Genomic DNA, 18,965 nt, shown 5'->3' with positions numbered 1-18,965 from the left:
ACATCTATAAATCAAAATAAAAACACACTTCTTTACAGACATCATTCCAAAAACTGTCATAGCAACCTCTATGGACTTCGAAACATGGATATCCATTGAAGACCAGACATTGAAAATATTGTTATTTTAAATTATTCCCCCCCCCCAATTCCTGTATTTTGTATGCGTGAATCCTATTTTTTCAGAGGCCCTAGGCACTGTGTTTAGAGTGTTTTATAGACAACATGGCCCTAAAAGAAGCTGCTGCTCTGAGTTCAGTCAGGGGAAGAAATGAGATTGTGTTGCTAAATGAAGGCCACTAGCCTTTCCTTCCCTGCCGAGCTCAGAGCAGCTGGATCTCAAAGTTCAATATCAGGAATCATCTATTGTTATATGGGCAACACACTTCAGTTGACTACTAGTTTCAAAGAGAAAGTGAGATGGAATTTCTGACCTCCAGTAAAGCTTACTTGCTCTGATTTCCATGTGAGGTAAAAATAAGGATGGAAAATCAGAGACATCTGTTTTTACTCACTTTCAGTTTTGTTTTTTAGAAACACATTATTTGCAGAGTATTGAAGGAACTCCCTTATCTACTTGCAGAAGAACTCGCTATCATTTTTGAGAAATCTTGAGTGATGCAGAAATCTGCCTGAAAGTATCTTGATGACAATGCAATGATCAGTTGGAGCCAGGATGAGTTTGTTGAGAACAAATCCTGCCAAATTAATCTCACACTTTTTTAAAAAAAATCAGGTTACTAGTTTAGTAGATGGTTGGAATGTTGGGGGTGTCATTTATCTAGATTTCAGTAAAGCACTTGATAAGGTCACCCATAAAATTTTGATTAGCAAGCTGATTAAATATGAAATAGATGGAAACACTGTCAGATGAATCCATAATTGTTTGGCAAGCTGTGTTCATGGGGTTATAATCAATGGCTCCACTTCAAACTGAAAGGAGCTCTTGGGTGGAGTGCCTCAGGATTCTTGTCTAGGACCATTACTCTTTAAAGAAAATTATCAGCAACTTAGATGACAGGTTGGAGGAATTCCTCTCAAGTTTGCAGAAAATACAAAACTGGAAGAGGTAGGTGGAAGCTATGAATAGAATTTGGAAGGATGTTGAAAAACTCAAAAGTTGAGCAAAATTAATAAAAAGAAATTCAATCAAGACAAATGCAAATTTTTATATTTAGGTCACAAAAACCCAAATGCACAGGTATAGGATTGGGGATACATGGTTCAGCAGTACTACATCTGGAATAACATGTTTAGTTTTGTGCACCTCATTTTAAGAAAGATGTGGGTGAGTTGGAGAATCAGAGAAAGGTAAGAATGATAAGAGCTAAAGAGAGTAAAACATATTAGGAAACTCTGAAGTTGGCCTTGTTCAGTTTGGTGAAAAAATACTGAAGGGTGACATGATTGCACTCTTTACATCAAGTCTTGTCACAGAGAGGAGGAGAATACATAATTGTCTATTGTAGCATGAAGTAAAACCAGCTCTAATGGTTTTAAGTTATAGGAGGGCAGATTTTGATTGACATTTAGAAGCAATGTCTTGAGAGTAAGAGTGGTTTGGCAACGGAACCAATTGCCTAGAGTTTGAGTGGACTCTTTTTCTAGAGGACTTCAAAAAAAAAAAAAAAGGATGGACAGCTAATCGCTGAATATACTTTAGCTGGAGATTCTGCAGTGACAAAGTAGATGGACTCAATGGCTCATAAAACCACTTCCAAATATATGATTCTATGACAAGGGGAAGAGGGGTGAAAAGAATCAGCCTCTCTCCACTCATCCTGATCCCACCTCTGTCACTCAATACATTAGTAGACCTTAGGGCCCACTCCATACCCCTCAGATCAGGAAAATTGAGTAATTCTAGGGGTTTTTTTCCATGTCAGGAGTGACTTGAGAAACTGCAAGTTACTTATGGTGTGAGAGAATTGGCTGTCTGCAAGGACGTTGCTCAGGGGACGCCCGTATGTTTTGATGTTTTTACCAGACGGGGGAAAGGGAAAGGGCAGCAACATACAGTGCCGCATTGGCCTTTTCCCCCATCAGATGCGGGAAAGGCACCAAAAAAGTTCCAGTGGAGCTACCCAAAACCCACTTACCTCTCTGTCGTGGGTGAGAAAATGTCTTGCGACACTTCCTTACCACTTCGGGGATGACTGGGGGCGGGGCCAAGCCAGCGTTGTCTGATGGCACTTGGCAGGCCTCACCCCCAAAGAGGAGAAAGGAGCTAAAAAAATCCAAAACCCCAGAGTGATAAGGTGGTATGGTTCAGAATGAAGCAGCAGTTATTTCAGAAAACCTTTTAGCTGCTTCAGTATTCACTGTCGCAGTTACTATAATGTTACTACAGGGTTATTGTATTATGTTTTTCTTCTCTTATTTTAAACTTTTAAGAAATGTTTCCAGGATTTACCCCATTTTCCTCACCCTCTTACAAGTGGACAATGTTGCAGTACAGTTTCCTGTATTGTTACACTGATATGATCCCTGGTGGCATTGTCCATGGCATTCTTACATCTCAGGTTTTGGCCCTGAAAGAACAGGGCTTAGGATGATCTTGTGGCAACCTTAATGGTAAATAAGTGAAGGGGTGCAGGATTTGGGGAGGATAATCACATTTTTCTCAGACTTTAAATTGATTTAGATTTTGAAAGTTCAATTACAGGTTAATCCAAGGAAAGCCCTGGAAAACTTGCCTATCCTGAATGAGGATGGAATAAATATGCTTACCTATTGAGTAATGCTCACCCTCATGTTTCTAGTAATACAATAATGTTTTTGGTACAGATTCAATCTATTTTGTGAGTTATTGTGACCTCCAGGGGTTGTCACAGATCATTTCAAAAAGCTAATATCCACTTGACATTTGGGATTCCCATTTGTCATCCCAACATCTTGAAATTGCTGATTGATCCACTGGCAAAACAGTCTCTTTCACTAGAGCTAGTTGTAGAATATTGTTTGTCTTTAAAGGTATCAGAGCAAATAGCTAGCAAATGCAAGTTTCTACAGATGCTTTCATGATTTTTAGAATGGCAACAATAATAGTTTTGGCCAGTCTTTTTCGTTAATTGTTCTCAAAGGCTCACAGTAGCATCAATATTTAACTATCAGTTGTTTTGTAACAAATATGACAACTCTTTCCAAGGGACACACTCTTGCACTCATGCTAATAGAAATTGTTATGATTCCACAGATATGTGATGACTGGCAACAAAGCTTCTCTTTGAACAATCCAACCAGTCATCATTCCAATTCAATAAATGGTTTGGGCTGGTGGTTAAATATTGATATGAAGCTGAAGTCTGGGGCATAGTGCGTACACACATCAAAGATTGTGAAAGGCTTTGAAAATGAAGAGCACTACATAACTCTGTATTCTTTGGTTATATCAATTTAGCTGTAGCTCATTTATCAGTTCCACTTAGGGAAGAAAAGTGGTCATGCATTTTTTATCTCTAATGTAGAAATTAGATTTGTATATTAGTGTGCATCAGGATAACAAAGTTTGAAAAAGTATATTGAAGTTCTCTGAAAATATGCAAAAAACAATATAATATGCCATGCCCTAAAACATTTTGCATTTCCCATTGTTCAGTTTAGACATTCCTTGACTATTAATATGTCCAATATATTACACTAATCAACACACATTTTGATGCATCAAATGTTAGACCTGTTTCTATGTATATTTGGCTTGCTGATTTCAAAATGGCATCAGTTTTTGCCAATCAGCTCTAGGTTTTGAGATAGAGAACAGATAACCAGTCTTCATTTGACGTGTTGTCGAAGGCTTTCATGGCCGGGATCACAGGGTTGTATGTTTTTTGGGCTGTATGACCATAATCCAGAAGTATTCTTTCCTGACGTTTTGCCCACATCAATGGCAGGCATCCTCAGAGGTTGTTAGGTATGGAGAGGATGCCTGCCATAGATGTGGGCGAAATATCAGGAGAGAATACTTCTGGAACATGGCCATACAGCCCGGAAAACATACAACAACCTAGTCTTAATTTGCTTATCCATAGAAAATAATAACTATATCGAGGAAACTAGAGCTGATGTGGTCTATCCAATGCAACTTCTGAATGAGCACACCAAATAACCCCAGGAACAGACCTAACAATGAAGATGCCAAGATGATGATGATGATGATGATGATGATGATGATAACAACAATAACAACTTTATTTTTGTATCCTGCCTCCATCTTCCAACAGGGACTCGGAGCGGCTTACATGGGGCACGAGCCCAATCGACATCATAACAGTATAAAATCAAAAATAAAAACTTACATAATTACATAAACATGATAATCAGCAGAAATATAAACCAACATATATATAAAGCATAAAAACAATCTAAAGCTGATCATCAGTGAGCAGTAAAAGGTCCAGTTCCAGGCATGAATATGCAGACTGGTGCAACTCCTTTTAATTTTTTTTTTAAATTTTGTTGAACTGTGTTACTGATGTGATCAAGACCATTAGAAAACGAAACTTCTTGGTAGCTTGGAAAGGGTATTTTAATACAGAGAAAACACATATGCAGCAATGATTGAGCCTTAATACTGATTCTCTATTATCTATCCAAATGTTGGTGCCATTAATTTACAGTTAAGCTTACCTCTCCTTCTGTAGATTGCAAGTGAAGCTCTTTTCTACAGGTGGCTTTTATGTCCCCTGCAGCTGCACTCACTTGTATTCCTTTTGGAGCTTCCATTATCAAAGATCTAGTTGGCGATTCAAGTCTGTGTTAAAAACACACATTAATGAAAACATGCTTTATAAGATGAAATGTTCTACACATGGTCAAGTATTTATTTATTTCATTTATATACCGCTTAGGTAAACTATTTTCGTCAAGACAATGAATATATAAAACTCTGACTTTTCTGTGATCTGGGAAATTCACTTTCAAAATCAAAAGGCAGTTCTTGCATTATTTATAGTCTGTTAAAATTCTTTCAGATATTTTCTCAGGCCTTTGTGGAATTCAGTCTGTTTCAAGGATGAGATCCATTTTATTTTTATTGTACATTTAATGTATCACATGAACAGGTTTGAGCTTTGTTTAGACCTGTGACGATTGAAACTCTTTAATCAGTGAGTTTCATGTCAGCAGGACAAAATCCACTCTGAGAGTTAACCCAAACAGTAGATGAGCTATGCAAAGTGCTGAATCAAATATCCAAAATAGGTTCAGGACCCTGGATACTTCCTTAAAAACAAAGTGCAGTGTATAGACTGTATACAACCATTTGAGTATTCTGTTGTAGACCCCAAGTCCCCTTATTAGCTATCCAGGCACCCCAACCTTCAAGTATTAATGGTATTTGTTCATTTATCATCCCCAAATGCACAGAAAGCCTCACCAAATGTAGAAAAAGATTATGAAGAATAGAAGGATTTTAAAAAAAAAAATCAAAGAACACCATATATTCATTATATACACCAAACAAACTTTGAATATGGTTATGCATTATTAGTGTAGATTTGTCCTTTGATCCGGGTTTGAATTGTCTATTTGTTAGATAGTTTTATGCTACCCTCAAGGTACTTTACATAAGAAAAATAAATAACAACAATGCAAATGTAATATATGCAATCTCCCCCCTCCACACACACACACAGACACACAAAGGCATATTTCTCCCATCCATGAAATATTAGATTTGGTTCTGCATACAATCCCTTAAAGAAGCAAACTGGACTAATCCATTTTAAAAACACTATTATATGGAAATTATTTCCTAAAGTATAACACTTTAATTAAATGTTATCTTTTCCATATCCATTTTTGGAGATATATATATATATATCTCAAGATAGTTTCTCATGCACAACAATTTCATTTTAAAATCAATGGGATTTTATATTTTATTTTATAAATATTTGTGATTTGCTTTAGGAAGGTTGGTGTGTCTTTTAAGAGTTTTTACTCATGTGTTACAACAAGATACCTTTGTTTCTTAAAAAAGTGATGCAGTGTAAAATGCTGAAATGTTCTTTTTTGGGGGGAAGAATCAACTTTTAGTGAATATAATTCTCAGCATCATTTATTTTACTACTATCAACGGACACAATTTCATTTTTCCTTGGAGCAAGAGACAGGTACACTTAACATGATAAAATAGGTCAGAGTTGCTATAGAATTATTTAATGCACCTGAAATTTAAGTGCAGTTTAACAAAATGATACTTCTATGTGTACAGACAAGAATTATAATATGCTGAGCAAAAGTGTTTTGTATGGATTTGAAGGTATCACCAAAGTTAAGGATATTTAAGTACCATTGCTTTCAGTTAGTGAGATTTAAGAATATCCTTAAATCTCCAGTGAAATCAGTAAGAGTTCAGATATATCTTCAACGAGATAGCTCTCTCTAGAATTTGCTCATCCATTTGTTGTTATATATTACCAATATACAGTCAGACCTCCACATTAGGGGTACAGGACTCCCATAAAAGTGGAAAAACATGAATAAAAATGCTATTTGTTTGACTTGAAATAACATATTTCTAGGAATCTCTAGGTCCTCCAGTGTGATTCTGTGGTCAACATCTGCTGGAAGCTGACCATACAGTCACACAGCAGGACCTAGAGATGCCTAGAGAAATCATATTAATCAATTCCATGAATAATTAATCTGCAAAAATTGAAACCACAAATGTGGAGTGCCACTATATAACATCAGCTACAGTATACTCCAGGTATACCTCAGTTAATGAAGCAGATGTGTACCTGGGCATTACTTCTTTAACTCTGGTGCCAGAAGCAGAAACAGCAGGGGAAAAATATTTATTTTATTTATCTATTTACAGCATTTATATTCCGCCCTTCTCACCCTGAAGGGGACTCAGGGTGGATCATAGAACATATGCACGGCAAACATTCAATACTGATTAGACATACAGGGCAGACAACAGATAGAGGTATTATGTCAGCCTTTTCTAATTTCAGCTTCCTGGAAGTTGTACTCGATTCTGGCCGGGGGGGTGGGGGCAGTTGCTCCAACCGTTATGATAATGAGCCCTTGATCACAAATTTTTTCCTTCTTTTCTTTGATTGCCAGCATTTCTAGTACTGTATTTCCTTTTATGATGCTGTAAAATACCTCTGCATTTAAGTGGTGCCTAATTTCTCTACTCACAACTTCACAGATGTTTTCAAACTTCCTAGGTGTACAGTGAGCTGGGCTGAAAGTTGAGTGCTCACCCTAACCCGGGCCCGAACTGCCAACTTTTCAGGTGGTAGAGATTTATTGCTGCTGGTGATTAGCCAGCTGTGCCAAAGCCTGGCCCGTTCCAAAACTAATAAAAAGCTCTACACATTTCAGCAAACTTTTCATTAAAAACTAACATGTGACATGAATAAACATGTGAAGTAAGTCATGCATAAATAAATCAAAACATTCTGAATTTTCTTGAGACTGCCTGAGGGCTTCTTCCAAAATGTATCCAAGGATGACTTTTGTCTTCCCATTTTGTTTTATTATTTCCAAAAAATGTTCATTGGAAGCCTTCTAAAACTTCAGGAAGCTGCTGCAAGCAATGGAAATTCACAGAGGCTGGCTGTGTTATCTTGAAATACATTCAATGACACCACGGACCTCCATTGCTTGCAGCAGCAACCTGCAGTTAAAGTTTGTGGGATTGCTTCATAGCTATATTTATGCAGCTATGAATGCAGTGCAAGCTCTCGGACATTCCGTATTTGGACTGTGCAGTGCATAATCCCCCGTCAGCATGGCCAAAGCCTCAGGCTCAAAAGCAGGGTCAGACTCACCATAAAGCAGACTATGATAATCACCGTCTACTATCCTTGCAGAACTGGGATGCAGCAATGACAGCTATAATTTGACTTGTTGATTTGATCAAACCAGTCCTTATTGCTTGTTGGAAGCCTCTCTTTTTAGTAGTATCTTTTAGTAGTACAAACTCCACATTTGCAGCTTTGATTTTGGCAGATTGTTTATTTATTTGATTGAATGCTAGCTTGGGGACGCAGTGGTGCCCAGGTTATTAGAAGAAGGCATTGTTTGTTTTAGGATGTTAGGTAATATCCTGAAGTTTGGTCCAGATCCATCGTTGGCTGAGTTCAGTGCTGTCTGGATAAGGGTGAACTACAACTCTCAGCTGCTGACTGGAGGGAAGGATATTAGAGGCAAAGATGAGGTACTTTGACCACATAATGAGAAGGCAGGATAGCTTGGAAAAAAGAATGATGCTGGGGAAAAGGAAGGAAAAAGGAAGAGGGGCCGATCAAGGGCAAGATGAATGGATGGTATCCTTGAAGTGACTGGCTTGACCTTGAAGGAGCTGGGGGTGGCGACGACCAACAGGAAGCTCTGGAGTGGGCTGGTCCATGAGGTCACAAAGAGTCAGAAGTGATGGAATGAATAAACAACAACACAACTCCCAGATTCCCAGGACAGTCACCCCCAAACTCTGCCAGTATTTGCAGTTGGTCATGTTGAGCCTGTGTGCCAAGTTTTGTCCAGATCCCTTGTTGGCAGGGTTTAGGACTCTCTGGATGCAGGTGAACTATAACTCCCAGAATCAAGGCCCATTCCCACTAACCCCTGCAATATGTTCAGTTGGTCATGGGGCTTCTCTGTGCCAAGTTTGGCCCCAATACATTGTTGGTGGAGGTTGCAGTTTTGGTGAAGGTACTGCAAGTCCCATTATCCGTGGCAAGTTTGTCCAAATCCATTGTTGGTTGGGTTAACAATGCTCTCTGGATGTAGGTCAAGTACAGCTCTTATTAATCATAGTGAATTCTCCCCAAACCTCTTGTTCAGTTGCTGATCAATTCCTCTATTAACTGTGTGCCATAGGAAGGGGTAGGAAAGGATTAAGGTAGAGGCAGTGAGCGGGATCATGCAAATTAAGGAACCCTGGGATGTCCATTCTGGAGGAAAAAAAACAGAACATCTAGGATGAAATTGTCCCTGCATGAAAGCTTTCACTTGCACAGCTAGTGATGATCTTCAGCTACACCCCTAGACACTATTCCACTGCAGTGGAAGGAACTGAAAAGACTGACTCGATGCGATACTCCTTACACAGTTTTCAAGGGCATTCCTATAACAGGGAGAAAATTATTAAACTATGTATGGTCCTCACATATATGTAAGGATTGCAGTTACCAGGTTGTGCACTGAATTCTGGTATAATTCCCCCTCCCCACTTTCTGGACAGAACACACTGGAGTCAGGGTAGGGGGAAGGTGTTCCACTGTCACTCATAAGCAGTTAGCTGCTGTTTCCACCCCTCCTGTCAGTGATCCTCATAGAAACACATATGTACAGGGCCCTGCCACAATCCCTCCTTGCACTGGATATTGTTCATTTGTAGGGATGGGTAGGGATGGCAGTCAACTGCATTTTGAGCAATGGGAACAGCAGCCTGGACTGTATTCTAGCACTTGTAGCAGTTGCTGCCTTATAAATGGAGATGGGGGGGGGGGCTTTTACGGTTCCCACCTAGCCCCTAAACTAGGATCTACAGAGGGACTGTGAATATGGTATAACCATGAGCAATAACAGCAGGTTACATATGTGTAACTTTGATACAGGATTCTGACAATATATTTTTCTCTGTGGGGATAAATAATTTAAGTAGATAACACTTGTAGAGAGCTTGAGGAGTCAAGAGGTCTTTTGAGAAACAACAGTTGTTCTGAACCTCAGTACAATTATTGTAGAGAAGCCATGCAGTGGCTGAAGTCTTCAATAAAGCAGCTTTGAATATCATGCCATTGTGAGAGTTCATGGAATTTCGGACCCAGGGCAGGCTTAATTTTCCCCTCCTGGAAAAGAATGCAACAATGCCTCAAAAGAATGTTAAAATTCTACCTGATCTCATGAACTTTCAGTTTCTGGCCTGACTCTGAAGTCTCACCACACTTTGTGGGCTACCTGCCTTCACTTACCTGCCTGCCTACGAACCTCAACACCATCACAACCCACAAATAACTTGATGTTTTGGTGGTACTCTTGCTGAGTAAACTAGAAGACTCTTGTAAGTCCCATCATTTATATTAACAGACAAAAGCACAGACACAACAAAACACATGTTATATATTTTTCATGGCTGGCTGCTTTCTCAACTTCCTCTGTTCCTCCACATCACCACCAATTGCTTCAAATCTAATAGCTCTGTGTCAGGTTCTGAAACTTTTAATAGTAATAGAAATCACATTGGGCCACTTTCTGCTTCAAGCTTTTAATAAAAAGGCATCCTGCCATGTTAGTGCCCTTTCTTTTTCCATCTGTCTTTTCAGAGAAAGGCTCTTAGTGATGCCATGCAGCTATATGCTTTGTAGGAAGCACAAAGCCACTGTGCAAGATTTGTGTATCTTCAATACAGATCAAAGTTAAAAAGGGATCTGACCAACTTTGGCAGTGTCTTGCTGCCTGATCAATTTTCCATCTCATTATACCTAGTGTTGGCTTTCAGGATTAGCTTATAGTTGGCTGTACAGTAGCCTTCATAATCACAGAGAAAGAAAGCTATTAAATTTGATCTTTAAGTTTTCCCCAGAGGTATAGGAGAACAACAAAGCAATTTACCCCGCTTATAATAAGATGACCGAGGGCATATAATTCCAAAACAACCACAATAGCCTTTATTCTTTGTGGAAGATATTGCCTCTTACTGTGTGCCTGGTCACATCAATTCACCAATGTTGCAACCAATAGTTTGAGATTTTAGACCCCACTCAGTGTAACTGTGCTGTTTGTGATAAAAACAACAATAGAAATCTGTAAATTGAGAAATTAACATACCATGTAGTTCAATGATTTGAAGGTATGATTCTTTAGTTGTGAATGGTTTGCTAATGACAGTCAGATTCAGTGAGAGAGAGACATTGTGAAAGCACCTCAACAAAGGTAGTTTCTCTTCCCAAGCTCTTTTAACAATCCTCCAGTTACTTTATTGTAGATATTTTGGGTGGGAGTCAACTCTTTCCCTCCCTGCCTGCCTCCTGCTACTCTTTAAAAAATTGGGGCAATGCTTTTCTCATTCCCTATCCCTCTGGCTGGCTGACAAAGGTAGCTGTCAATATGTGTTACAAAGTGAAGTACTGCAGCAAAGGCACTGCTCTGGTTGGCTTAGGCATACACCATTTTAATTGAGAGCCTTTCACCTAGTCTGAGAGCAAAGCAGTGAGCTGAGTCAGATGCTATGTTTTATGAAGTCTTGGCCAATAAGAATACTTACTGAGCAAGGAATGAGCAGGCCAAGATCGCGCTGCTCTGTGAGCATCTGCCTTATAATGCTCCCATATTCTCCTTGGTCAGATGATCCAAAAGGTAACATTTGGTTCTCCAGACTGAGAGAAACGCTTCAAATTAAAATGGTACATTGAGTCAGCTGGAATAATACTTTGTTTCACTGAAGGTGGCATTCCATTAGTGACCTAAACAAGCATAAGCCTGTACATTTTTTTTGTTTTTTTGTTGCTGGAGAGGTTGGTGTACTCTTCTATCTTTCAAATACCAAATCCTTCACACACCTTTCAGAACTCACACTTTAGCTGACACAATTACTTGAATGGCTATTCTATGCTTGTTGTTGTATCCCAGCCACAGGCTGGCCACATTCTAGACGAAGATGAAGGGGATTCTGGGTTTGGGATTCAAGATCAGCAGTCTGAGGCTGAAGTCAGCTCAAACATGCAGTTTCGGTTTGAGCAGTATGAGCTGCTGATTCCAGGAGAAACAGATAACGGTCAAGCTGACATGAGAAATATTGAGGGAGAGACTTCAGCCTTGGAAAATACTGAGGATGACGGTTTAGCTTCTGACCAGGTGCAAGATAACGAGGAGTTATCTAGAGAGGACCGTTTGTCTTGGATGGGTTCCCAGGTCCGTAGAAGCGAGCGTTTGGCGCGCAAATGGGAATCTAGCTGTGGGAAGAGGAATGCATTCCTAAGTTGTTATTAAAGCATGCTTTCACAGACTATTCTTTGTCAGTGCAGTTTCATCGCTTCATCTGTGTGGATGTTTTACCTTGCCAGCGTTCTTGGATCCTTGGGCCTTGTTCTTCGAACTCTATGGACTAATACCTTGCCTTGTGGATTATCTTGGATTCTTGGACCTTGTGCTTTGGACTCTATGGACTAATTCTTTGCCTTATGGATTATTGTTCTTGCTATGCTCTTTGAACCTATGGACCTAGCCCTTTTGGATTATTAGACATTTATGTACTTTGAGAATCTCTTGGACCTATTGACTCTTTCACTACAACTTTGAATTACCTTTTGATTGCTTGCTTGATTTATATTCTGCTTTGCTTAATAAAAACCTCAAAAGACTACCTGTGTGTCTGACTGGGTATCTATAGCAAGGTGAACTTAGCCTGAGGTGCGACACTTGTGGAGGATAGAGACCGGAGCTGGCAAATACGATCCTCAGATCTAGTGATACTTTCTCCAATTCCTGCTAGTTTTCTTCAGCCACAAAGGATTGTTCAAGAAACTACCAGAAAAAATGTTGAGTCCTACAGGTGTTTTTAGCAGTGTAACTCATATGTTATACTGGGGAATATAGAATACTAAGACAAAATATGTTGGCACGTTGCTGATGGAATGCCACCATGTTCTGTGCCATTGTCTTCACCCCACTGTGAAGTGATGGTAACATTGCTGTTGTGGTGAGGTTTTCCTCATTTACAGATAACATAATTGAGTTTAACAACTGTCAAGAAGGACAAGAGTGAGACATATCTTGCCAGCAAAGACATGCTTGAGTAAATGCTATCACATAGAAGCTGCATTTTTGGCTAACAGGAGAGCTGAAAAGTGATTTGGGAAGGAGAATATATAATAATTCCAAACACGGAAAAAGAAGGCAAATTATATTTATTTATCTGGAGTAAGCCTCACTGAAGTAGAATTCACTCATGCACAAACGTAACATATATCTCGATACACAATTGTATGTTACTGAAATAAACCTTACAGAATTAAATGAGCACAACCGATCTTAGAATTTTAATGTGCATCAGATAAGAGTTGCAGTTATCAGGTGTAGCATTATGGAAGAAAAATGATAAAAGTTGTATTCCTGCTATGTAATAGTTAATAAAAATACACAACAGAATGAACAGATCTGTTTAACTCTAATTCCTATACTTACCCTAAAATTCCTATATGTTACAAGATAATGTCATAACATTTGGAAGATTAAAATGAACAAAAAGGGATTATAAATAAATCATAAAATCTCTAGAAAGCTTTTCTTATTTGTGCTTTGTTATTGTTATGTTCTTTCAAGTTGACTCTGAGTAATGGTGACTCTAAGTAAGATTTTCTTGGCAAGGTTTATTCAGAAGATGATTGCCATTGATTTAATCTAAGGCTAATGGCATACATCCTCTGAATCTGAGAGTGTGGCTTGTCCAAGGTCCCCCATTAGGTTTCCATGTCTAACCACGGATCTAAATCCCAGAGTCCTTCCAGACAGCACCAAATTGCGGGGTTTTCATGAGGGTCAAAAAACCCCAAACAAACTCGGGACCTGAGAGCAGGTCCACACATAACGTCCAGACTTATTGCTTTGTCATGAGATTTCAAAGTCTGCAAGATGGCCACTGTAAGATGTTCACTAGAAATTTCGGCATTTTTAAAAAACATTAAATGCGCAGATGTGAATATGTGAATTGTTCGTACGAGTTTTGTTCCCGGGTCATACACATTTGTTCTTCATTGCTTTTATCCTGAAAAGATGGGGAAAGTTGACTAGACTTTGTCCTGGGAAGAGAAACTTCATCTTCATCTTCCACATGTTTAATGAAGTTTGTGACATACAAACAAAGTTTGTGGAATAGGATCACTACTTTCAAAGTCAGGACGACACTATTAAACAGGAACGAAAACTTTCAAGACAGGTTAGGTTGTGTACTTGTACCTGGGAACAATGGGGTGATGTTTGTTCCCCACTGCTTCTATCATAAACATGTGGAAAGTTGGTTACATGGCAAAACCTTTGTTTGTGTGTCACAAACTTCATTAATCATATGGAGGTTTCTCTTGCCAGCATAAAGTTTTTGCCCTCTAGTCAACTGTTGCCATGTTTTTAGGATACAACCAATAAGGAACCGACATGTATAATCCGGGAACAAACCAACATAAAAAATTCCGTATTTTCTGAGTATAGGGACATACAGAGATTCAAATATTCACATTTCCCAGCCAGAACAGGGATATTCCCACAACTGAAAATCTTGCTGTTTTAGCACTTTGTAGCGATTCCTCCTGTGTTTTCAGGGTACATCATTTTGAACCTGGAGCTCCTGAGATAAAGATACAGTGTGGATGGGCCCCCAGTCTTGCACTCAAACTATTGGACCTTATGTCTTGCCTTATCTAAATTCTGCAACTTTCAAGGAAAGGCAAGAATTCACAAGGCAGTGGAAATATAGATATGAGGGAACTGTAAAGTAGAACTCATCTTATTATTTTCATCTTATAATGATTCTAATTTAGCTAGATGGCTTTGTTAACATTCTTGAATCTAATGCCCTCACATTGCTTTTTTAAAAGCATCCTTATCATAACCTCATGTCATGAGCAGAGATGAGATTGACCCAAGAAACAGAACTTTAGACAGAAATGCAGCGAATTGTTTTAGACTTACATTTAATCTCTCTGCCATTTACAGAAAAAAAATATTGATTAGAAGCCAGCAGCATAGTGACATCTAAACTTTATCAAAGGCTCCAGTCAGGAAGCCATTTTAATTTTAAAAATATCCCAGTAGGACTTACAAGCTCACTGCAGGTTTTAGAATTTGATATTTTAGCTTCTTGTCTTGAGATATTGGAGAGAGCATGCAAATGCCACAACTTAGTAGTGATCCCGATGGCATGCATTATTGTTTCCCTGAAGTTAGAAGTGAATACTTTTTAGTTTGTGGCTTCAAAAAGAAAAACCTTTCAAAATAAAGATCCTTATACACAAAAATTAACAATACCTATGGCTTACAAACATAAAATAAATAGAAAAAAAATACAAGTTCAGTTTTCAAGGACAATCCTCAGCATGCCTCACCTTCTACTGACATTTTCAGTCTGCACATCTAGAAATAGCTCATAATAGGAACAAGACCTCAGCTTTTGACAGAAAAAGGACTACACTGGAAACCAACTTGGCAAAATAGAACAGCTACATTTCTGTTAGTAGATGTTTCTATTTGTAGGTTATACATGAATGCTAGATATATTTTTGACAAATGTAATATGCTTCAAATGTATCAATGAACAGAATGGAATTCACTTATACATTAAAGCATGCTCTACATAGTCATGTTCACAAAAAAGCAAAATTAATGCTGTAGTATTAAGAAGCCTACCTGAGGTCTTGTGAAGGTTCTGCTCTGATGTGGGGGGTCTCCACAGAGTTCTCAAATACAGCCCCTTCAATGCCTAAAAACATAAACAAGATACAGGCTAAGTATGCTCATTGTCAAGAAAGCACAAAAAAACATATACAGAGAACAGAAAATGGGTTCATAAGTTTTCCTGCTAATAATCAAGTGGAAGGAATTATTGTGATGAACCATGGGCCTTGTAGTCCTGCTCAGGACGTTGTAATCCCTGATGAAGATGAAAACTTGGGTTTTTTACCTTCCCAGTCTGAACTGGATTCCTCTCAGCCAGATCCTTCCCAGGCAGATCTGGAAACCTTGCACCTGCAAGAAAGTTGTGCCCCAGAAGTATGTCAAACAACCCCAGAGCCTACTTCTCCCGTGTTCTTGCGCCGGGAGTTTTGTAAACAACAGAGAAGTTTGGATTCAGCTTCGCGCAGGAGTGCGAGGATAGCAGCTAAGAATGTTGCCAATTAACATTGGTTCTCGTGAGAATCTTTAAGGAGTTTAACATCTGGTCTCAGAGTTTAGCTTTCGTTTCTGATTCCCAGAGAACCGCTTGGTGAGAAAGTTGGACTCTATATAGGTGTTTTGCCCGCGTAGCAACTTCGCGGAGTCAATTCGTCAGCCTACGGAGCGAGTTGTGTCTGGACAGCGCGCTCCGATTCAAGCCTCGCTTCAGCTCAAGCCTTGCCTTGCTATCCAGCCTTCGCCTTGCTTCCCAGCCCTTGTTTACCTACGGACTTTGCCTTGTTCCCCAGGACTAATCCTTGCCTTGTTTCACGGATTTTACCAAGTTATTCCACGGACCTTGTTCTTGTTCTTAGTTACCTTGTTCCACGTTCAAGCCTTGTTTCAAGTATCAAGTTATTTCCTAGCCACGCTCAAGTTTTATGGACTAAAGGACCTTGTCATCTCCCCTCACTTTGCTTGGCAAAGTGAGTGTTTCGGTTATTGGATTACAACTTTGGACCTTAATATTTCTTATTGGACATTGCTTTTTTGGACTAATTCTGACCTTTCCTGAAGGGTCTAATTCTGGACTATTTTCTATACTTGTTTTTATTAACTTTATATATTCCTTCAATAAAGATATTAGTTAGATTCTGGCCTCTGTGTATGGTTATTGGTGCCTCTGCCGCCTGGGTCGTGACAGTTTGACTCCGCCACCCATAAGCACCAACTAACCGAGGCCAGGATGTCTACCGGAGCCGCGCCGGCTGGACAGCCGCTCAGCTACACCATCAGCAAGGACGAAGTGGACCGCATCCGTGACAGACTCAACGCGCAGGATGGAGAAATAAAAGGGTTGAGGGAGCGCGGAGTTCGCCTCCCGGCCATGGCGTTGCCTACCAAGTTTTCTGGAGAAGCTGCTAAGGTTCATGTTTTCCGCCGCCAATGTCAAGCTTATCTAGAGGCCCGTGATGCCGAGTTTCCCCAAGAAGACATCAAGGTGGCGTGGGTCTACAGTCTTCTAGATGGACCAGCGGCTAGCTGGGCGACGGCCCTGTTTGATCAAGCCTCCCCCCACCTAAATTCAGCACAACGCTTCTTGGATCACCTTAAGGAGACCTGGGGAATCGAGGACAATTTGGAGGCAGCCGGTCACAAACTCCGGCGCCTCCTTCAAGGAGACAGACCCATGTCTCAGTACATAGCCGAGTTCCGCGTGCTGGCCCACAACACCGGCTGGAACGATGTAGCCCTCAGAGGACAATTTCGGGAGGGTCTCAACATTGAAATGCTGGAAGAAATTTCCAAGGTGGATCCTCCCCAGACCCTCGAGGCACTCATTGATCAATGTTTACGGGCTGAAGTCATGATTGCCAACAGGAAACAATGGGTTCGAGGCCAGGGCGGTAGAGCCGGGGCAAAACCCCCCGCTCCCGCCAGTGTTCAGCCACGTCCGGTGTGGAGACCCCCGCCGCCAACCCCATACCCCAGAGGAGGCGAGGAGGTGCCGATGCAGTTGGGCAATGTGCGTCCCAGACTAGATGCCGCCGAGAAGGCCCGTCGTCAACGCTTGAACCTCTGCTGGTACTGCGGGAACGGGGGCCATTTCGCCAGAGAGTGCCCAGCCAAAGGGAAGCCTGCCGCCCGTCTTGCGGCGGCGTCCTCCACGGAGTCGAAGGCGTCTGAGCCGACTGGCACACAGCCGGCGGGGGAAGCCAACGACCGGGTGTAGAGAGGCTCGCCAACCCGGTCAAAAAATCCATCCAAGAGCCGCCAACCGGGGTCCTGTTCCTTCTCGTGGTCACATTATGGTCAGCAAAAAGGGGACCCGTCATGATCCACGCCATGATAGACTCTGGAGCTACCAACAATTTCATCGATAGAGAGTATGCCGACTCTCTGGGATTACAATATCATGATTTCAAGAATGCCCGTGTGGTGCAAGCCATAGACGGCCGTCCCCTCAAGACGGGCCCCGTAAGCCAGTGGTCGGAACCCACCAGGATGTGGATAAGGGAACATATGGAAGAGATTTCCTTCTTTGTTACCGAGGTTCCCCATTTCCCTGTGATTTTGGGAATTCCATGGCTGACACTCCACGACCCTAACATCTCCTGGTCCAACAGAGAACTGCAGTTTGCTTCACCGTACTGCCAAAACCATTGCCTCGTAGCCAAGGTATGCCATGCCACAGACTCCGAGCCCATCATCACCTTGCCAAAGAAGTACTCCGAGTATTGGGATGTATTCAATGAGAAAGAAGCCGAAAAATTACCCCCACATAGACCTTATGACTGTGCCATTGACTTGGTGGAGGGGGCCCCGATCCCGCGAGGGCATCTCTACTCCCTGACTGAACCAGAGCAAGAAGCTCTCAGGGAATTCTTAGAGACAAACCTTCGCAAGGGGTTCATCAGACCCTCTCAATCCCCAGCCGCCTCCCCAGTGATGTTTGTGAAGAAGAAGTCAGGGGAACTACGCTTGGTGGTGGACTACAGAGCATTGAACAATATCACCAAGCGGAACAGCTATCCCCTGCCCTTAATCTCGGATCTACTGGACCGACTTCGAGGAGCCAAGGTCTACACCAAGCTGGATCTTCGGGGGGCTTATAATCTAGTTCGCATCAGAGAAGGGGACGAGTGGAAGACCGCCTTCCAGACTAAATTCGGATTATTCGAGTCCCGAGTTATGAATTTCGGTTTATGCGGAGCTCCCGCAACGTTCCAGCATTTTGTCAACGATATTTTTCAGGACTATCTAGACAGATTCTTGATAATCTACCTGGACGATTTTTTGGTGTTTTCCAGATCACAATCAGAACATGAGAACCACGTCAAAATGGTGTTGCAACGATTGCGGGATCATGGACTTTATGCCAAGCTAGAAAAATGCGCTTTTGATCTACAAGAGGTAGATTTCCTTGGCTACCGCATCTCGCCTCTAGGGCTTTCCATGGATCCAGCCAAAGTTTCAGCAGTATTGGAATGGCGGGCGCCAACTAACAAGAAAGAGGTGCAGCGTTTCTTGGGGTTCGCGAACTACTACCGCAAGTTCATTCCAGATTTTGCCCGCTGGTCCGACCCCATCACTAGCTGCATCCGTGGAAAGCAGCCTTTCCGCTGGACTGATCAAGCA

At 41.0% G+C, this 18,965-nt stretch overlaps 1 protein-coding gene across 2 annotated transcripts in view; it reads right to left on the bottom strand.

The window, feature by feature from the left end:
- sgcz (sarcoglycan zeta) overlaps positions 1–18,965 on the bottom strand; it is a 700,860-nt gene that overhangs the window by 14,044 nt on the left and 667,851 nt on the right. Inside the window, exons 6-7 of one of the 2 annotated variants that reach the window (XM_062981523.1) lie at positions 15,360–15,432; positions 4,626–4,749 (exon numbers count right to left, since the gene is read on the bottom strand). In XM_062981523.1, coding sequence (XP_062837593.1) covers positions 4,626–4,749; positions 15,360–15,432 — 197 coding nt within the window. Of the gene's footprint in view, positions 1–4,625; positions 4,750–12,851; positions 14,891–15,359; positions 15,433–18,965 lie in introns of those variants that run through there. The other variant, XM_062981524.1, reaches the window with a different exon arrangement.

Source organism: Anolis carolinensis, chromosome 5 (assembly GCF_035594765.1).
Source record: "Anolis carolinensis isolate JA03-04 chromosome 5, rAnoCar3.1.pri, whole genome shotgun sequence".
NCBI classification, from domain to species: domain Eukaryota; kingdom Metazoa; phylum Chordata; class Lepidosauria; order Squamata; family Dactyloidae; genus Anolis; species Anolis carolinensis.
This window is presented reverse-complemented; position numbering and strand designations above follow the sequence as displayed.